The 20,382-nt window shown below is 42.7% G+C and overlaps 2 protein-coding genes across 6 annotated transcripts in view; one reads left to right on the top strand and one right to left on the bottom strand.

Annotated features, from left to right (window-relative positions):
- Positions 1 to 2,364, top strand: part of dync2i2 (dynein 2 intermediate chain 2) — a gene marked incomplete in the record, with an annotated part of 4,126 nt that extends 1,762 nt beyond the window's left edge. Inside the window, 3 exon segments of the mRNA XM_035668609.1 lie at positions 1,240 to 1,472; positions 1,559 to 1,716; positions 2,071 to 2,364. Of these exon segments, the coding sequence (XP_035524502.1) occupies positions 1,240 to 1,472; positions 1,559 to 1,716; positions 2,071 to 2,309 (630 nt within the window).
- Positions 2,365 to 2,430: 66 nt separating this feature from the next.
- The window catches only part of sptan1 (spectrin alpha, non-erythrocytic 1), a 34,345-nt gene continuing 16,393 nt past the window's right edge, over positions 2,431 to 20,382 (bottom strand). For 3 of the 5 annotated variants that reach the window (XM_035668606.1, XM_035668604.1, XM_035668607.1), the window contains exons 20-55: positions 20,137 to 20,271; positions 19,826 to 19,974; positions 18,094 to 18,292; positions 17,322 to 17,426; positions 17,196 to 17,228; positions 17,055 to 17,090; positions 16,443 to 16,490; positions 14,380 to 14,471; positions 14,134 to 14,278; positions 13,842 to 14,023; positions 13,611 to 13,710; positions 13,302 to 13,499; positions 13,052 to 13,198; positions 12,859 to 12,962; positions 11,839 to 12,001; positions 11,506 to 11,520; positions 10,432 to 10,563; positions 9,909 to 10,046; positions 9,710 to 9,814; positions 9,316 to 9,524; positions 9,078 to 9,198; positions 8,425 to 8,546; positions 8,200 to 8,332; positions 8,000 to 8,098; positions 7,737 to 7,896; positions 7,402 to 7,478; positions 7,098 to 7,307; positions 6,661 to 6,957; positions 6,400 to 6,512; positions 5,413 to 5,430; positions 4,378 to 4,432; positions 3,597 to 3,793; positions 3,419 to 3,472; positions 3,186 to 3,332; positions 2,942 to 3,089; positions 2,431 to 2,854 (exon numbers count right to left, since the gene is read on the bottom strand). In XM_035668606.1, the coding sequence (XP_035524499.1) occupies positions 2,729 to 2,854; positions 2,942 to 3,089; positions 3,186 to 3,332; positions 3,419 to 3,472; positions 3,597 to 3,793; positions 4,378 to 4,432; positions 5,413 to 5,430; positions 6,400 to 6,512; positions 6,661 to 6,957; positions 7,098 to 7,307; positions 7,402 to 7,478; positions 7,737 to 7,896; positions 8,000 to 8,098; positions 8,200 to 8,332; positions 8,425 to 8,546; positions 9,078 to 9,198; positions 9,316 to 9,524; positions 9,710 to 9,814; positions 9,909 to 10,046; positions 10,432 to 10,563; positions 11,506 to 11,520; positions 11,839 to 12,001; positions 12,859 to 12,962; positions 13,052 to 13,198; positions 13,302 to 13,499; positions 13,611 to 13,710; positions 13,842 to 14,023; positions 14,134 to 14,278; positions 14,380 to 14,471; positions 16,443 to 16,490; positions 17,055 to 17,090; positions 17,196 to 17,228; positions 17,322 to 17,426; positions 18,094 to 18,292; positions 19,826 to 19,974; positions 20,137 to 20,271 (4,512 nt within the window). In that variant the 3' untranslated portion in view covers positions 2,431 to 2,728. The remainder of the gene's footprint in view (positions 2,855 to 2,941; positions 3,090 to 3,185; positions 3,333 to 3,418; positions 3,473 to 3,596; positions 3,794 to 4,377; positions 4,433 to 5,412; positions 5,431 to 6,399; positions 6,513 to 6,660; positions 6,958 to 7,097; positions 7,308 to 7,401; positions 7,479 to 7,736; positions 7,897 to 7,999; positions 8,099 to 8,199; positions 8,333 to 8,424; positions 8,547 to 9,077; positions 9,199 to 9,315; positions 9,525 to 9,709; positions 9,815 to 9,908; positions 10,047 to 10,431; positions 10,564 to 11,505; positions 11,521 to 11,838; positions 12,002 to 12,858; positions 12,963 to 13,051; positions 13,199 to 13,301; positions 13,500 to 13,610; positions 13,711 to 13,841; positions 14,024 to 14,133; positions 14,279 to 14,379; positions 14,472 to 16,442; positions 16,491 to 17,054; positions 17,091 to 17,195; positions 17,229 to 17,321; positions 17,427 to 18,093; positions 18,293 to 19,825; positions 19,975 to 20,136; positions 20,272 to 20,382) is intronic. The other 2 variants (XM_035668605.1, XM_035668608.1) reach the window with 2 other exon arrangements.

Raw genomic sequence — 20,382 nt, 5'->3', positions numbered from 1 at the left:
GAGGGGGGTGGGAGGGTCACCATTTTCACCGGAACAGGCTATTTAACCATCCAAATGATTTCTAAACGGGTTTATTAAGCTGAAAAAGTTGCCAAGTTCCCCTTTAAACAACTATTGGATGCATTGAACGAATGAATGAATGAATGAATTGAATAAATGAATGAATTGTAATAACTGTGGTTTAGCACCATCAAATCCTCATCCAATACTTTACCAAATACCTGCAAAACTAATGATGTTCCCATCAGCCTCAGCTGTACCTGAAAGCACCACTGTGCCTAAGCACAAGCTTAAAGAGCTGCTAGCCTGACTGTACACTTGTTTTAAAGGTCCAGTGTGTATGATTGAGGAGGATATGTAGTCAGAAATGGAATATAATATTCAATGGAATATCATTTTTATCTACAAAGGGAGCAGGTCCTCCATGTTTCTACAGTAGCCCAGAATGGACACAGTAGAAACTACGGTGCCTGTGAAAAACATTAAGGGCCCTCTCTACAGTCATTGTCTGTTCTGGGCTACTATAGAAACATGGTGGTTTAACAAGGCGTACTCTGTAGATAAAACTGTCTCATTCTAAGATAACAAAAACATAATTCCTATATTCAGGTGATTATACACTAAAGAAAACATAGCTATGAATATCATATGCCATTTCTGACAATAGATCCTCCTAAATGTTCCACACTGGACCTTATAAAGATGGTTAAACTTCTAGGACAAACATCTAAGAGCAGAAGGTAAAACACTTTGAAGCTGAACATACGCAGTATCATCCAGTGTTTTTTATAGAATTAGTTGGGATCAATGGACCAATAGTATTTTTTTAACCCACAAATGCAATAATCCACTAATTATAATTATTTTAAACATAATCTAAATCTGATTATATTTCTATATTATATCTCTCTCTCATTATGATATTCATGCAGTGTTTTGCATTGAGACAAACAATTTGTGGACTGAAAATGAGATGTTATTTTCTTATCTTGGTAAAATCGAAACATTTTCTCTTACCTCAGAGAAGAGAACTAACAATAAGAAGAAATCACTGATGGACTGGAGGGTCATTCTGCTCACACACAGGTTACATACAGTATAGTGGGCTCTGAATGCTTAGTAGGTGAACAGTGGTTGTATTAATTTTAATGAATAGAATACTTTGATAGGTGCATCCTAAAAGCTCAAAGTGCTCCTGTGTGCTGCACAGTGAAAACGTGTAGTTTGTGTCGCCCACAGGCCCGAGGCAGCAACACTGTGGGTGTCACCTCCTTGGCTCTGTCTCCCTGGGACCCCGACACCTTCCTGGTGGGCTCTGAGGGCGGCCTGCTGCTCAGATGCTCCTTCTCCTCCAAGAAGCCGGCTGCAGCGCCCTCAGAAGGCCAGAGTGTGACACCAAGGGCCCCAGCTGTCTTCTCGTTCAGACCCCGCAGTGGCCCCGTCCACTCCATACACTGCTCCCCTTTCCACAGGTCACAGCTCAGTTCACCAACCAAACCCACCATCATCACTGGCAGGTGACTCAGCAGTCCTGACTCATGTCTTGTGTCGTCTGCAGGAACCTGTTTGTGAGCGCAGGGACAGACGGGCTGGCCCACCTCCACTCTCTGCTGCAGGCCGACCCGCTGCTCTCACTCAGGGTCTCAGACTCGTACGTGTTTCAAGTGGAGTGGTCTCCAACCAGACCGCTGGTCTTTGCTGCAGCCACCGGACAAGGTAGAGCATAACCTGGTCTCAATAACCGTCAAAATGATCCCTTCATTTCCTGTTAGGCCATGTTTTTATAGGATACTTGTGGGCTAAAAGCTGCGTTTATACCTCCTATATCAGATTAAGATCAGGAAGTAGACCCGCTCTCCAAGTTGGAGTTGGAGACATCAGCCAGTCTATCTTAAGGTCACTCATCAGATCTTTGTCATTGCTCTGATTTCTACCTTTTACAAAATGGAGGATGAGTTAATAATCTTGTAAATGAACAAATACTATTAGTTCTTACAGTACAGCGTAATGTGTCATGTAAATGAAGCAATAGTAAGTGAATGTATCCTTGTCTCTCTCTCTCTCTCTAAGGTGAGGTGCACATATTGGACCTGGGCCGCAGGTCTCTGAGGCCGGCAGCCACCATCGAGCAGGGTGCTGCAGGCCAAGCTGCGACTTGTTTGGCCTTCAACCGTCAGAACGCCCACCTCCTGGCGGTGGGGAAAACAGACGGGACAGTCAGCGTTTGGCAGCTGAGTGCAGATTTGACGGAGCAGAGCCCCAGAGAGAGCAGCCAGCTGGAGCAGATAGCCAATCAGGTGGCAGAATGAGACATTAGCCTGGGAAAAGAAGACTGCTCACTGACTGATTTATGTGAACTGTTTTTAATGCTCATATCTCAAAGACTAAACAATAAAATTTTGGAAGTGAAATAAAAACAGGAGTAGAAGGTTCCAGTTCTAACCAGTAGCGTTTATTAAAGCACACTGCAGTTGTTAAGGTGTTATGACATTATTGGTACTATTAGGTTCTTAAATTCATCGAAAGCACAAGCTAAAACAGCTAAAACAATCACATTCAAATGCAGACAGATCCACTATGCTATGCTAAGTGTAGAGCGAGATAAATAGTACAGGTAGTTGTTAATAGTGAGTATTCCTAGTGCCACAGTCATGCAGTTTCAGCCGTGTGTTCGTGTTGAAGTGTGTGAGGGAAAACGCGTCCCGATTGGTCACTGGTGGGTGGGGGATCAGTTGACGAAGAGCGAGCGGGTGAATTCGACAAAGTCAAAAGCCGTTGGCAGCTCGCGGCCCTTGCCGTCAAGGTAGGGCTTCATGTGTGAGAGGCAGTAGTCCGCCTGCTCCTTGGTAAGGTTCTGAAAAGGAGAAGGGGGACAGTTAGACCTCTGGGTAGACCTGACACTCAAAGTGAATCCAGAGAGCGAGCAGTGAACACATCTGACCTGGTAGAGCTCTTCTTTAGTGACGTAGGGTTTGTTCTCGGTGCTGAGGGCCCGGAAGGCGCTCTCTATCTCCTCGCTGGACTTAACGTTCTCTGTCTCCCGGCTGATCATGAACGCCATGTATTCCTGCAACGACACATTGCCATCCCTGCAGACACACAATCCTCACAGTTAGCCAGACAGCCTGCCATACAGCCTACACTGTACATCCCTATTAAAGTCATTTCCTCAACGTGTGACAGACCTGTTGGGATCCACTGTGTCCAGTATGGCCTCAAACTCAGGATCGGGTTCGCCTTCTTCCACCATAGGCAGGTCGTAGCCCAGCGAGCGTAGACACGATTTGAACTCCTGGTGGTTCAGACGACCAGACTTCTCTTTGTCGAAGTGCCTGCAAATGAACAGGTGATGATGAGGATGAGACTTTGTCAGACCTGATGGAAACATGTCACAATGTTGTCAGCTCATCTCACTCACTTGAACATCATGCTGAACTCCTTCAGAGCCTCCTCTGTCACTCCAGTGGTGTTCCTGAAAGACAACGAGGGAGGAACGTGAGTAGAGCAGCTCACTGATCTCTCAACACCAACCAACAGCTTATGTTTGCCTACAGTGGACCTTCAGTGTGCCAACTCAGTGCTGTGTTGTTGTGTACCTGGCCTGTATCTGTTGCTCCAGGTTGTGCTGCATCCTCATTCCCAGTTGGTCAAGTTGGTCCCACTGCTGGGCCAGGCCCACTGTGCTGTGCTCTGTGTACTTATTGTCCAAGATCAGTGCTTCCTCCATAGCTGCACCAAGGTCTTCAATCTTCTTCAGCTGGCTGCGCATGGCTCTGATCTCCTGGTGCTTACGCTACACACACACACAATCACACACAGAGTACATTAACAAAGCCCTCTACCTCAGCTGCTCTTTGACAATGCTTGTGCTCCATTAGAGTCCTGGTAACTGATGCTCATCTCTACCAGCAGAAGAGTTCACATGAGGCTTTGGTGGTATGAAGGTAAACCAGGGTATTTACTAATCCTGAAGGTATGATTTTCAGTACAGTCAAAAACAGACAGGATCAATCATATTGGCTCTTGAATCATTTATTAATATTTCATTAATTGCCACAGAGTGAGTGGAAAGAATGAACATGTAAGAGCCTCTCTTTTTAAAGCGTGCCAAGTGAAATTAATTGAAATTTTCTCAGACTGTCTCATGTGTCCCCTGTTTGTTAACCAAGTTGTGTTCAGTGCATCTCACTCAGTGCAGATTTGCAGGAGGATTCTGGGCTCCTAAACTAATGCCAGACTGGCAACAAGAACTATGCTGGTTATAACAAACTAGCAGTCATACACCATATACCCTGGTGAAATGTTAGGAAGGTATGACAAAAACCAAATACTGCACGAGCCTAGTTAACATGTTTTGCAACAGTGAGTGATTTTTACCTTGGTGGCCTCCAGCTGGGACTCCAGGGTACCAGACTCTTCCACCATACATGACCTGACACCGACACAAACTGATGTTAGCAGGGAAGCAGCACTCACTCTGACACACTGTTAACAAGACATACATCCAGTATTCCCTCAAACCTTTATGAACTAGAATTAAATGTTTTGAGGTGCAAATTAAACTGGCTATTAAGTTATAATTGAACAAATCTTTAGGTTTGATAGACTAACTCTGTCCTATGACAGTTGAGCTGCATTCATGCCAAAGATCTACTGGTAACCCAAACCATGCAAGGCTAGGGCTACTGCACACAGGACTGGAAACTGCTTCAGATCATTAGTACTTCATGAATGTGAAAGTCAGTTTTCTGTTACAGGAGATGAATGGTGCACTGTGAAGTCACTGCACACATGCTGAAAACTAAACCACAATAACCCAATGGGACCAAATTTCACTTAAAGTTGCTTAGAATCCTCCTGTACTGGTTAGAAGCCAATCATTTGCAGTTTCCACCCCTGAGGTACACATGGTAAACATGGTGACAACTCTAAGTTTGAGAACTGTGTGGATGTTAGTACAGGAGGAAGGTACTGAGCACGCCAGAGCCCAACATGGTGGTTTTAGACTGAAGTGCATAAGGTCACACAGGCCTGACGGCACCCCGTGGGTCAGAAACAGCACAAGAATATAAGAGCAAGGCTTGAAAAAGGTTGACCTTCCAGAAAGATCATCAGCAACCTGGTACTGATAGACACAGATAACCCGCCGATAGGCTATGCTATTCAAAGAGAGGATGAGGAGGAGGAAGGACCAGAGATTAAACATCACACAAGAAAATGGAGCAAAACCACAGGGAATTTTCCAGAAAGAGAATCATGTACATCAACGAGAAACAGACTGGTCCTACAAGCTTCATCATTTCAAATCAACACCCACCTTTAAGATCATCATCACATCCTACACACACACACACACACTCTATATCAGACGCTCATATAAACACACGTATAAATAAGAAAAGTGATATTAACCCATCCAGAAGATATGTCCTGTCACAGTAATCCCAAGCATCAGCGAGGAAGCAGTCAAGCGGAACGAGGGAGAAAGAGAGGGGAGGGATGGAGAGAGGAAAAAAGAGAACAAATACACATTAACAATGACACAGTGCTCAGTGCAGACAACCCTGAAAACAGAAAATGCTAACAGCAGTGTGGACAGCGCTCAATGTTTTGACGCCCTAGCTTTGAAAATGGAGACGTGTGTGAATGTTTGTGAGAGAGCAAACATTTCACCAGTAAGCATGCTGAGCTCGTTTACACAGACACACACTGCAGAAAGCACCTTCACAGTATGCAAACAAAAGCAACGTCTGCAGCATGCCACAAATACCCCGATGTCATACTGGTTTGGATAAAATCTCCAATATGGATGGTGGGAAGGTAGTTTATCTCCTATTTTGTGTGCCTCTTTTTTTATTATAATTTTTTATACACTAGCATTGTATCAAAGTTTAAAAATCTGGTAAAAATCTGGTTAAACAGAACCATCTAGGAAGTGGTTGTTGGAACAAGCTCAAACACACATTACATTTGCAGTGAAGTTAAGCGACAAAATGCTGCTGAATCTGGTTCCTTCCAATTGTCAGATAGGCATTACCCATCTGTGTGCTAAATTTGGGCAAATCATAAACATCCAGTTTTATAAATGATCTTTTTAGAGCATGATGGGGTGATACACAGTAGCTGTGGTTTGTCATTAGCCATGCTATTGTTTACTTCCTTTTTCCAAAATCAGAAACAGGCTGAGACTGGTCTAGCATACTGCAAAATAGATCCATTTAACAGTTTCATACATGCAGTTGCACAAAAAGTTGCTGCTAAGAAAATACATATGCCAGTGTGTGTGTCAAGACCATCATGAAACTAAGACATTTTCAGCTTTAAAACATTCATGCTAGGTTGAAATGTTGAACTATATGAAAGAAGAGCTGATATGAGTTGAAAGAACGCGTGCTCTACCTGGTCTCCTGCAGCCACTGGTGGAAAGCGTTGGCGTGCTGTGCAAACTCCTGACGCAACTTGTCGTTTTCCTCCTGCCTCCTCTGCTCCTTCTGCAGCTCCAGCTCCCGCTCCTACACTCACATTCACAGACGGACAGAAAGACACAGCAGCAAGGTAAACTTTACTGAAAACTACTTCCAACCTCTGCAAATCACAATAAATCGTATATATTAGTGCTGAATTTTGTGTGAACAAGTATATCATCTTAGATGTGGAGACCTTGATGATCTTCTGCAGGTTCCTCCAGGTTTCTTCCAGGGCCTCCATGGTGAACCAGGTGTAGGGGTTGGACACCACCTGGTAGCTCTTGATCTGCTGGTCCAGCTCGGCCAGCTGGTTGAAGTCAGCCTGAGCTGAGCTCAGTGAAGAGCGGAAGGCCTCATGGGCTTCGCGCAGCGCCCGGATCTCCTCCAGGGAGTTGCACCTCACCGGGTCCGTCAGATCCTCCTCTGCGTTCTCAAACCAGCTGTTGAAAGCCGACGCCTTCTTGGCGAATGTCAGGAACAAGTCCTCGACCTGGGGTGGGTGGAAAAGATACGTTCCTTAAAACAAGTCCAGCTTACTGATAAAACCTCAGAAAAAAAGCTTTCACTTTGGACATCACTTCCGAGGATTTAGGGTTAAAAAAACCAGCCCTTCGTCACAGGATGCTCTACCTTTCTGAAGTGCTCTTGAGCCTCCAGAAGCTTCTTCTTGCGAGCGGCTGAGTTGGACAGCAGCTGGTTCCAGCGCTTCATCAAAGCAGCATGACGAGCTTCAATGGCTTTTGATTGGACGTGCTTGGCAGCCACCAGCTGGTCCTTGAGAGCTGTGATGTTGGTGATACCCTCCTGCTGGAAGGCCTGGAGACCGGCATCAAACGTCTCCTGCAGACGGACACAGAAAAAAAAAAAAAAAGATGTTGGAAAGAGTAACATGGCACAGAGGAAAAGTAGAAGAGTGTTTCAGAGGATGGAGGACCTGTTTGGTGAGCAGGGTCTGCACAGAGGACAGGTCTCTGCCATAGTCATCAGTCTTCAGGCTGTTCTCCTTCTCACCTAAACACAAAGAGCATCCACAGGTTCAGAGACGAAGATAAAGACACACTAGTCAGACAGTTATGGATTCTGATTGAGCATTAGATAATATCATATATGATATCATCTAAGATCTTTACAGTATAAATACAATTGGATATCTTTTAAGTGAATATATTTTAGTAGGATTACAGTACACACTACACATACACTACTATAGAAAATCGATAGAAGTTTGTTTTAGAATGAAAAAAGACAGAAGTGTTAATGTGTTCGTACCAATCCAGGACTCCACCACATCCGCCTTCCAGTTGAACTGCAGGAAAGCAGAGTTCTCATCTAGCTTGGCCTTCCTCTGAGCCGCTGCCCTCTCCAGCTCCAACACTTTGCCTCGTAGAGCCGACATCTTGGCACTGATGTTGTCCACATGATGGTTGTTCTGTTTGAAACACATGCAAATGATCCTCAATCCTTTGTTCTGTAGATGATTATTTCACTGCTTTTAAAAAGTGTATTTTCTCTCAGTGATACACAGTCAGTACCTTCTTGATGAGCTCCTCTCCATTAGCGCACACATCGTTGACTCTGTCCCTGTGCACGGTGAAGTCGGTCTCAAATGCTTCATGCTTTTTCAGCAAACCCTGTTGAAATAAAAAGGTCCAACTTAGCACTCTCTAATCAGTTACAAAAAAAAAAAAACACTTTAATGTTATGGGGAGTGTTGTCTGTGACAGAAAAGCACCTGCACAGCAGCCAGTGTATCTCCGTAGTCCTCGCTCCCAACTAGATTCAACTTCTCATTAATCCAAGCTTCTTCCTCTTCCACGTTCGCCACAAACTGCTGGTACTCCAGTGACTCCTCCAGCCTCTGTCCCCTGGAAGCAAACACACATGATGCCTACACTTACACACCTGCTTCCATCTGTGCGTATGTGTCAACCAAGAGTGTGTATCTCAGCAGGCTTACCTCGCTCCAGATAAGTCTTTGAGTTCCTTCCAGTGGTCGACAAACTGGGCGAGCCTCTGCTGGATCTCGTCCTGGCCAATGGTGTTGTCATCGGACAGCTTCTTCCCAGTGTCCAGCACCGACTGGGAGCACACAGAACATATGATCACTACACTTTATCCCAGATTATAGCCAGAATGTGGACCAAATGCTGTGGACTGTCAAGCTCAAGTGGGGTTCAGGTCCAAGTCAGGTATTCAACAGTCAAATAATGCAACTTGCTATGGTATCATGGCATCATTAAATTTACAGATGACAGAGTTCAGCGAAATTTTGACTTGCTTCTGTGTTCATGCTTAGTACAAGCACCGACAAGGCCCCAGAGGAGGCGTTGTCGGCAGCACTCGAAGCAGGGGGATACAGCTAGCCTTACTCTGTCCAAAGTTAAGAAAATACACCTACCTCAACCTCAAAAGTTCACAAATAAACATATTGTATGTTGTTGTTGTATAACATTTTATGGGGAATTTCTCGCTCTAACTATAGCCTTTTTTTAAAAAAGTGTAACCTTTTTAAGGGGCACAGTGGGCATCAAGGTTCAGAACCTGCTTTACACAAATTTTGTGGTTTAAGTTTACTGAACAACAGCACAATGGATGGATGGATGACCTTACCTGAATGGCTGGCTCATGGGCTCCCAGCTCAGCTTCCAGCCTCTTATGTTTCTTCCTCAAATTCTGTACTCCTGTCAAATCACGTCCGTAGTCCTCTGAACTTACAAGCAACTTCTTTTCTCTGTCGGGGCAGAAATGTTTATTTAAGTTGTTTATGTTCCATAATTAAATACAAAAAAAGACCATCTCATCCCATCTCCACAGCTAATTTCCCTGATCCGAGGGGCAACTCTCTTACTTGATCCACGATTCTTCATCATCCAGGTCCCTGAAGAACTGATGCAGGCGGTGGGACTCGTTGAGTTTGGCACGGCGACCGGCAGCCATGCTCTTGATCTTGGTGAAGCGGCCATTAACAGCATCACGCTTGTCCTTCACCTGTGAGGTGTCGAAAGCGTTGCTGGCCATCAGGCTGTCAGCCTGGCCGTTTAGATCCTTCAGACGGTCCTGCAGGGAGGAGCGGGGTGGTCAGAGTCTCTTAATCTATGAATGCATTTTCATGTTTGCTTCTTCAACTCTTGTTACCAACTCACTACCAACTCTCTAGGTGGGTATTTTGTAATCTGTGAGACAGAATTTTCACAAATGTTGTGAAATAAGGTTGTTCCCTGAGGTACAGCTGACCCACATACCTCGTGGGCAGAAATATCAGCCTCCAGCAGCTGGTGTTTCTTCAGCAGGTTGTTGACTGAGGCAAGATCTTTGCCATAATCCTCAGAGGCAAGAAGAGCTTCCACCTGAGAAACAACAAACATGCATCAGACTTTGAGATGATCTTCTGCACATTGGTGTGCCAGAATTGGTACACATGTATCTGGTATGCAGTCTCACCTCAGACAGCCAGAAGTCGAAGTCCTTGATGCCTGTGTTGAAGTTCTGCTGCTTGTTGGCCTCTTTGAGTTTCTGGCTTTTTTCTGCTGATTTGTTGACGAGGAACTGCCACTGTTCATCCAGAGCATTGAGGCGTGCCTGAGGAACGGACAACACATGTTTGAAGCTATTTTCACTTTGTCACTATACTACTGCATTTAAATCGGTTCTTACACATAACGTATGGAGAGCCAATAGGCCTCAGTTTATTTTATACAGAATCCATGTCTTGCTGTGGGGCTGAACAATTTAAAGATAACATCCATGGGATTATTCTGACCAATATTGGAATTTAAATTGTGTTTATTTATTATTATTATTTCAATATATATGAATAAAATCAAATTGTAAATTGTTAATACCTGTAAATCTCATTCTGCTATTAAGCTGCATTTGTGTCTGCTGAATGCCTAATATTTAATGGATATTTAATAACAGACTTTTGTTATAGAGCATTCACAGTATGCAGACATGTTGAATATACCTTGACTGCATCCTCGCTGCCGGCACAGGCTCCTCTCTGGATCAGGGCGTTGCCGGTATCAATGACCCCACGAATTCGGTCTGCGTTGGCGTGCAGCTCAGCCTCAAACGCCTGATGTTTCTGATGCTTACTCTGACAGCACACACAGAGGTGGGAGTGAACACAGGCACAAAATGAGAACCACAAGGTGAACAAGCTCCTGTTTTATGGTGTAAATGTTCAGAACTCTCCTTAAACTGAGATAAGTTGTTTAACACTTAACAATTACTTTTATACTTAAGTTGTAAGCAAGACCTAAAATTTAGGTCAGTTCAACAAAGTATTTGAAGTACTATAAGGCTAACATTATTGGCAATTGTGAATTAGTTTATAAAATTGTGTTTGGAACTGAAAAACTAGAGAATGGAATATAAAAATTACACAGGACACCGACCATGACAGACAATGTGTCGGACAACGACAGACACAGAGGACAAACGTGAAGAACATAAAATGGTGGAGAGGACAACATCTGCAAAAAGCTAACTTGGAAAAAACTTAATGAAGGAAGAGTCACTTCAAAGTTGCTTCATGTTTGTATCCTTCTACATTTCCATGACCTTCTCAGCTGGCCTATTTACTCTTTAAAGATCATACACAGAGCCACTTAGGGGCTGGTGATTGCTTCTTATCATTTAGAATTTGTCAGCTCTGCTATTAGTCAGAAATACTTTTTCATTTAATGGTCCAAAGAAATTTGTTTGACTGTGGAATTAAATATGTGCAACAAGTTTGAAGATAACCCCCTTCAAAAATTGAAAATATAAATGGAAGCCACACCCAACAACTAGTAGCCTTCGATGACAAAACAAACCTAGAATAAAATACAACAAATGAACACAGAATTAAGCCAAAACACTGAAATTAAAAAAATTAAAACCCAGATGGAAAAGAAGCTGGCACTCAATAGTGCTGATGAGGGACAAACTCAAGATGGAGTGCCTATTCTACATTGTGGCTACACACACAGCAAAGACATGGACACATGGATAACCTGCTCGGTTGTTAGTCAGCTGACACACTACTCAAACTTACCAGCAGCTTGGACAGCTATAAAAAAAAAAAAAAAATAAGACAGTGGGAGAAAAATTCAGTCTCACTTCAGACAGGACACAGGGAGGGATTTGACACAGTTAAGAGTATCATCAATACAACGAGACAAAACAGATTAGCATTTTTTTTATTTTAGCTAAGGACACACGAATCAGTAAAATCAGTAACCATCTAGGAAAATGTTTATGTTCCTTTAAAAAAAGAAACAAATACTATCTTTTCTGTTCACTAAATTAATGGGCAGAACTTAGTCAGACTGTCCGTGATATGAACTTCTGTTAGTTAGCCCTGTGTTAGTAGAAGCCAAATGTGTACCTGGATATTGGTAGGGTCCTTGTAGGACTCATCAGTTGCAGTCTGCAGCTTCTCGCTGATCCAAGCCTCAATTTCATCCACATCCCTGCTGAACTGCTGCAAAGTCTGGGATTCACCCAGCTTGGAACGCTTCTCAATCATCTGGGCCTTCAGCCGGCGCCACCTTTCAAACATCAGAATTTCAAGTGTAAAATGGAGCTCAAACACAGGAGTGACACACACAGTTGCCTCTAGTTTAGTTGCCAAATGTGGCGCTGCCCTGCCCCAGTAATTGTTTTAAGTGACAACAAAAGTTATCCCATTGTTTAAGAAGAATAGCAAAGCTGGTGTAAGGAGTTATAGGCCAGTTTAATTTTTTATGACTATGTCTAAGGTTTTTGAACAATTGGTGTTTAATCAGGCAATACTTTGTCTCACATAACTTCAGATTTATGGTAGCATATTCTAGTGACAATTGTCTATCCTTTTGATTGTAGGATGCCAGATAAAATTATGTTGTTATATGCTTTTGACACAGTGGGTACTAGGGTATTACATGTAGGGTTCCCCAAGACTCCACATTAGGGCCTCTTTATCCCTATAAAATACAATATGTATAAAAATGAGATGTGAAAAAGCTGACTTCTGTTATATGCTGATGACTGCATTACTGCCATCTGGGAAATAAACAAATATTGAAGATATTGAATGTGTAATGGAGTACCTTTCAATACATTTAGGTAAAACTGTAACTCAATTCTGTTTGAGAGGAAGCTGTTTAAGGCAAACAGGTTGAAAGTTGTGTGTAATGGAACTGAAACTGTCTCAGAAGTGTCACACAAGTAGGACAGATATTGAACCAATTACTCTTCTGTCAAGCCGTTTTATGGAACTAGGTACTCATTTTTTATGCAATTTAGTTTTTTTCCTTATTGATCAGTTGTATGTTACATGTTTTTGTGTCTGTATTCTAAACTCTTGGGACCACTTTAAGTGTCCATCAATAAAAAAATAAACATTAAAAATCCAAATGTTTCGTACCTGTCAAGGACTTCATTGCGGCGGTTGAAGATCTCAGGTTTGGCATAATGGTCAGCTCCAATCAGCTGGTCAGCAAAGGACTGCAAAGCAGCAATCTTCTCCTCCTGTACAGCAGAGCAAAATTTTATCATTTACAGAACACAACTACCAATCAATATTAAAAGCTTTTTGAGAGTCGAAACATCTCACTGACCTGCACGTTAATGGCCTTGTCAAAGTCTTCATGTTTCTTGATGAGGGCCTCCACGCTGTCCAGGGAGTCACCCTTGTCGTCACTGGCAAGGAAGGCTTCACGAGCCGCCATCCAGTTTTCAGCCTGCTCACAGTCCCTGTTGAAGAGCTGCAGGGAGACAAAGACAACAGTTAGTCAGTGAAGGGCCATCAACAGTAATGCCAAAATAACCATTTTTAACTGGTCCTGTCATGGCTCAACACTACAATACCTGGAGCTCGAGGCACTGGTCTAACATCATGCGACGCTGCACCCAGGCCTTCTCCAGATCAGCACGCTCGCGATCTAGAGCCTCCAGTTTCTGCTGAATCTCGGGACTAGCATAGTGGCCTCGCACCAGCAGCTGTTGACCAAATTGTTCAAAGGCCTGGAAGGTTCCAGCACGAGCATCGATCTCTGTGCGGTGTTCCTGGAAAGATAAAAAAAGAAATGAAAGATGCATGGTCAGTGTTTGATGGGCAAAAACCTGCACACACACATCTGCAGTTTTGCACAGAGAAAAAGAAGAAGAATTCAATACCTGGTGCCTTTCCAGAAGGGCTTCGGCTCCCGTCACGTCTTTGGCCAGCTCCTCTGAGGACACCAGTCCTCGGATGCCATTAATCCAGGACATCAGATCTCTGTGTAGAGATGAAGAAGTTATAGCCCAAAAATACCACACATGAACTGCATGTCTTAGACAGTTAAATCTAGTTCATCACCCGAACAACATATGAGACCCAGTCGCATCCACCTGTTCTTCTCTCCTTACCTGAAGTCAGAAAGGAAGCGCTGCAGGTCGTGGGAGTTGCCAAGCTTGTCTTTGCGCTGGTCAGCACGTCCCACCAGGCTGCTCCAGGCAGTGTTAAGCTCAGTGCATTTCTCCTGGATGTCATCCACTGCCTCAGGGTGGGACTGGATCAGACGCTCCGCTGTCTCCCCAAGAGAATTCACCTGGGTAGGGGAATAGCAAAAATTTGCATCAAGACCAATACTACATCTACACCAGAGATTTGGTTGTAGATCAGCTACAAGTCTCATATATGACTAAAAGACAATCTGACCTTATCACCCAGGGCTGCCAGGTCTCTTTCAAAGCCTTCGTGTTTGCGTTGCAGAGCCTGGACACTGGCTAAGTCATGACCGTAGTTGTCAGTGTTGAGGGCCTGGTTCTTCTCCTCAATCCACTCTTTCGTTTCATCAGCATCCCTGAGGAGGCACAAACACAACTTTGCTCTTGTAACTGTTAAAGATGATGGTGAGGCGTAAACACAAACCTGTAGGTGACGTTACAGGCACCACATGTTTACCTGTGGAATCGTTGCACCTCATGGGCACTGCCCAGCATGTTGCTCCTGTCTTCAGCAAGCTGCTGCAGGGACCTCCAGCGATTATTCAGCTCCTACACATACAACACAGTCAAAATTAAATAGCTCTCTTCACTCTTCAGAGTTTGCTCAGCTCTTCTGGAGGAAGTTACTTCAAATGTTGGTGGGAAACTCTGCAAAGATTTGCAGTATGTGTTCTAAACATATCCCAAATTAAAGAGGGACTTGTTGAGTGCTTAAGGGTATTTTCACACATGTAGTTCGGTTAATTTGATCCAAACCAAAGAAATTATACATTATTGCAATTTAGTTCTGGTCTGGTTCATGTTCACATTGACTTTTAACAAACAAACCAAGAGAAGTAAACATGAAGTTATACAGACTGACAGGTAACTCATTGATTGGACTATTTTAGAGACTGTCATCCTCCATCTTCAGGACCCACGTGAGGAAATCAAATTACAGTGACATGACATATGTTTATGCAGCACTTCAATGCTTCTGATGTGTATATTTATGTTGTTTATGGTTATTAGTATTATTAGAATACAAATCGGCCACATATTAGTACTAGGGAGGTAGGAACAGGAAGTGAGGCGACTGGACTGTACAGCAATGATCTGTATGACTGTACAGCAATGATCTTGGACATTCTACAGTTGAATTGCTGCCAAAGTCAGGGCTCAGAGGCAGAGCGGGTCGTCCACTAATCGAAGGTTGTTGGTTCCGATCCCCAGCTCTCCTGCACATTTCGAAGGGTCTTTGAGCAAGATACTGAACCCCAAATTGCTCCTGATGCTGTGCATCGGTGTATTAAATGTGTGATGAATGAGTTAGTTCTGTTCGATCGGAGCTTGTGCCATCACTAAAGGAAATGTGTGTGAAAGGGTGAATGTGGCATGTAGTGTAAAAAGTGCTTTTGATGGTCGAATTGACTGAAATCATACACTATACAAGTACAGGTCCATTTACCATTTACCATTTAATGAACGGATGAGGTACACAAAGTAGGATACGAGCACAGCAGCTTTAACAGCTTTTGACCTCAATCAGGGAAAATACCTGTGCTGATGTGCATACATGGTTACCAAACAATTTGTATAAATATAAACTTATACATGCACACGTCGAGATATACAGTTTTACCATATTGTACTTTATATGTATATAGTGTATATATTTTATTTTATTCTCTTTCTTTACTTTTTGCACTACATTCCTCTGTGCTGCTGTGCCAATTTGAATTTCCACTACGGGGGATCAATAAAGGAACATCTTGCCTTTTCAGATCACTTCCTGAACAATTTAGCAGATGGATTAATAAATAATGCTAAAATCACACATCTGCTATCATATAATCCTGTGGTTGGTTCATTTTCTTCCACACCACAAACAATCCACACCAGAGTCTGCTTGAAAGTGTACCCTTTTCAAGCGGTCTCAGTCCAGTTGTTTGGTCCACAACAGGGTTCGATTGACAGCCCAAATGAACTGCACTAAGGGGCCGTCCCCAAACCAAACAGGTCAGGTGTGAAAGCACCCTTAGAGATCATGATTTAAGGTGAGTTGAGGAATGCTAACATATTGAACTTAAACATAACTAAACATAATCATGCAAAACAATATGTGCAAGATATGTGATAATTTCTATAGTGTGTTTGATGGGCAGAGACAGTGAAGGACAAACAAAAGCAGGTGGATGGTGGGGGTGACGTGCACAGAACTAGATGCATGGCATGAAGACAAAGAAAATAACAGCAAAAAGTCAAAAGGACAAGGGAAGACATGACTAATAATGTAGTATGCCAACAATCATTCACACTACAGTAAACAAAATGGATGATTAGACTAACAAATGCCATGGGAAACAAGATGAACCAAACAAAACTGAGCACTGTAGTTAGAGTCAGGTTTCAGCCAACAGGAAGAGACGGATCATGTGACACCATGACAATGGGGTTAGTTTTCTGATCATAATACAGGGCAGGCGAGCTTGGGTGGGGAACGATTCAAAAATGAGGTTGGGATTGACTAGTTAATCTTACCTTGATGGTATTAAAGTTAGCCGTTGTTTGAACAGCCAAGCGTATATTCTATAGTCAAAGGTGAACAAAACATGGCAGAAAGAAAGGGGGGAAAGGGAGGAGGACAAAAACAGAAAAACACCACACCAGTCAAGAGTATTATGAAAACTCCCAAGAGTTTACACCAATCAGGACATAGTGAGGACTGCAACCATGGCCAGAGCAGAACCAGCCAACCTGCCCCAAACATTGGATTATGATGAATCAAACAATATACTTGTCAATGATTGAGACATCTTGAGACGTAATTTTAAATTCAGGGTATGCTGAAAAAAGCCCCCGGTTGTCTCATCAATGTCTAATCATATTCCATGAGGACATGTAACATTAACCCCATGCTAGCAAAATGTCTTATTGGGCATGATTGCAGTAAATTCCAGAAGTGACACACCAGTATTAAACATCAACCCAATGCTGAACAGCCATGCACAGTTACAGTATCAGATCAAGATTGACAGGCTGTCGAATCTTTGCAGTTGATGCAGTTTGTCTAAAAAAAATACATAAAACATCTGAATGTTTGAATGTATTTTCTGGATACATATTAACATTAAAGTGTCAGAAAAAGCTTACCTTCCATGGAGATGCAGTCTTGGAATCTGCTTCATCCTGTTCAAGAAATAAGGCATCACACATTCATTTCATTGTTGTGATATTAGAAATATTTCTTAAATATCAAGTAAAATGTGTTTAAATTACAGAAATGATTATGACCTTGCCAGGAGCAGCACCAAGCTGTTCTTGTTGCTGCAAACAGGAGAGGAAAAAAGCTCTTAATTAAATTACAGCTAAAACATGGCAGGTGGCTCATACAGTCACATCCAGGGAGGTAGAACTTACCTGAGCCTGGACCATGGGAGCCTCCTCAGCCATCAGACCTTCAGATTCCAGCTCAGATGCCACTTTGTTAATGTCCCTCAGACGAGACTCATTGGCCTTCAGGTCCTGGACCAAACAAGAGACATGCAATCAGTCTCAACAAATACACACAGTAGCCAAGAGTGTACTTAAGCAGAAATGAGCATAGTAACGCAAGTTAAAGATTCAATATCAGCTTCTAGTTTCTGACTAATCAATTACACACCTAACATGATTTCATCCTAAAAATGACATTAGAATTACATTTACATTACAGGGAGATAAATGAAATGAAGCCTAGACATTTTCCAGAATTTCTGTGTTCTTCTCCAGGAGTGAGAAAACCTAAAAATGTCACAGCCTTAGTACATATCCTCCCCACAGCATGTTGTGTAGTTCATTTCATGTTTTAACAAAGACGATATCTTTTAAAAAAATATCTTTTTTATTGTTATTTATCCAACATTTCGGTTTTAGGGGGCATTATTTTCCACAAGCCCTTGACCATCCTGGGCAAAACGTCACGGCTCATGATAGTTGAGGGGTCATAAATAGCTCAGACATCAGCAGGGCAGAGAGGACTGAACATTGCAAAAGTTCTTAGGCAGCAGAGATTAGAGCTAAAAAAATTGTTAGAAGAGAGTAGTGTGGGTTTTACAGAAGCTAGTGGAACATAGGCTAACTCAGTTGTAGTGTCATGACTTTGGCTCTCAGTAAAAGAAGAAGTTTTAAAACTTGAGTGAGTGAACATTACCTTCTGGAAGTCGTCAAACTTCTTCTGCAGGACCTCGACCTGCTCCAGGTCAGAGCCGACCTCTTCATTAGTGAGGGCGCTCTCCTTCTCATTGATCCACTGCTGGAGCTCATTGGCCTCACGGAACAACATGAACTTCTTGCAGCTCTTCTCTAACATGTCCTTGCGCTTCTCTCCCAGCTCCAACAGGGTGCCGTACCTTGAAGAAGTTGCAACCACACAGTCGAATTAGATCATTTTAAGTGTCTTTCAAAAGCTTATCCTCCCTCTTATACAGTGGATAATTTTTAAAGATTAAAAATGATTGTTGATGATAATGAAGAATCTGCTTGAAAAGAATGAAAATTTGGATGGTTCTCAAATCAAAACTGCAAAATATGTTTTCAATGTGTCCAAACACTGATAGTGTAAGTATAATTTCCTCACAAAGTGTTATAGCGGACATGATCTACCTTCTAAACAACATTGTATTCTTTAGGCTTATTAAGATTCAGGAAAATGAGGCCACAAATCTGTGTGCAGCGAGTACATAAACCAATTTACTATTCAGTGTCTGATTCAGCTTAGCAGGTGATTGACTGATCCTGTTGCAATAATTAATCACAGTTTTCACAAGTTGGAAAAAAAAAAAACAGCCAGACACTAGGAGTGTAACGATCGATCTGGAGCGATGATTGGATTTCATAATCAACGATCCAATATGATCGATGCAAAGTGAAAACATTGATCCTGATCATCTTTAAGATGCGCCTTTTTTTTTTTTTTTAAATTCTCTGCACGTCTGTGTCCGTTTCTGTCCCAGCTCATCTCCTTCCTAAACATTCCAACAGAAATTAAACAGTAGGATAACGTTTGTCATCTGTCCGTTTTTATGAAGATGCAATGACAGAGATGGTTTAACTGAGTTGTAGTTACACCTAGCTGTTAACTATCCCCGTTATCATGAAACTGATTTTGTTAAATGGACATACGATATTGTCTCATGTCAATCACATCATCATGAATCTTGGAGCCACTAGGATCAGTAAAATTCACATCAGTTGAATTATTGAAAAATAATTAAAGCTAAACTCTCTGACTAGCACCTTGAGCCTCAGACAATGAAAGTCCATACAAACATGAATCAAAGCCCAATATGTGCAGAACAGAACAGCTTATGACATGACAGAAAATCTGAAATCAACATCCAAAGGCAAGCTTGGGATGAGAAGGATGTGAAAAGTGTGCATCCAAGGTACTTCTATCCCTGTACTGAATAGAAGACAAGGGTGAAGTAGACACGGTGTCACACAACATGAAGGGTTTTGGGGTCGGGAAGGATGTAAAACTGCTGATGATATTTAGTGGTATCACGATCACAAGAACACGCAGAGGGACGCAGATTCCTACTCACAGCTCTTCCACCTGCTTCATGCGCACAGACACGCTGCAGGCCTCCTTGGTGACAAGCCTGCTCAGAGGCGAGGCGAGGCAAGGTGAACGCACAGCAAGACAAGATTTAGTTGTTAATTACAGCGAGAGGACACCAGAAGAGAGAGAGAAAGAGGCCAGGGGCAAGGTCATTAGTGTTAAAAACTGAGCAGAAAGTATGATTCAATGGAAGTAGAGAAAGGTTAGGTTAAAGAGCATAGAAAAGCTTACACTTAAAGAGGAATAGTTAAACAAATCTAGTAAGAAAGGAGAAATGAGTTAGTAATCTACATTCCACTGCAAAAGTGTGTGGGTTCCTTACTGATTCTCAATCTGGTCTTGGCGCAGTGCAATGCTGCCGTGCTCATCCAGCAGGTTTTCCCTGGAAGAGGACTGGGTGGGGTCTAGCTTCTTTACATAAGCAGCAGGAACAAAGCCCTGGCGATCATTCACCTCCACCTTCCACCAATCCTGCAGCAGGATGGAGAGGGAGAGGGAGATATTTTCTGATGTAAGTCATCACTTTTACTTTGTTGTTAGTTTACTCACTTTAAGTGCTTCAATGGCTGTTTCAGGTCACAAAATTACAGGATATTTGTATTGATATTCTATATAATCCTATTGCTCCTCTACCTTGTTGGTGCTGTTGAGCAGGGTGAGGATGTCTCCCTTCTTCATGGTAACTTCACGAGGACTCTTCTCCTGGTAGTCATACAAGGCCAGGACCAGCTCCTTCCCAGTCTCATCATCAGTTGGTGCGACTTGTTGCTGTTCATTTCAACAAAAGTCACAAGAGTCACTGATTAATAGTGCTGCATGCTCACTGCAAACACTAGATTGTATCGCCCCTATAAAAAGTAAAATATTAAAACATAGGAG

This window comes from Morone saxatilis, unplaced genomic scaffold, assembly GCF_004916995.1.
Source record: "Morone saxatilis isolate NCDOM2014 unplaced genomic scaffold, NCSU_SB_2.0 Contig21, whole genome shotgun sequence".
Taxonomy (NCBI): Eukaryota; Metazoa; Chordata; class Actinopteri; family Moronidae; genus Morone; species Morone saxatilis.
The sequence above is the reverse complement of the archived record's forward strand: the minus strand, read 5'-3'. Positions and strand labels throughout refer to the sequence as shown.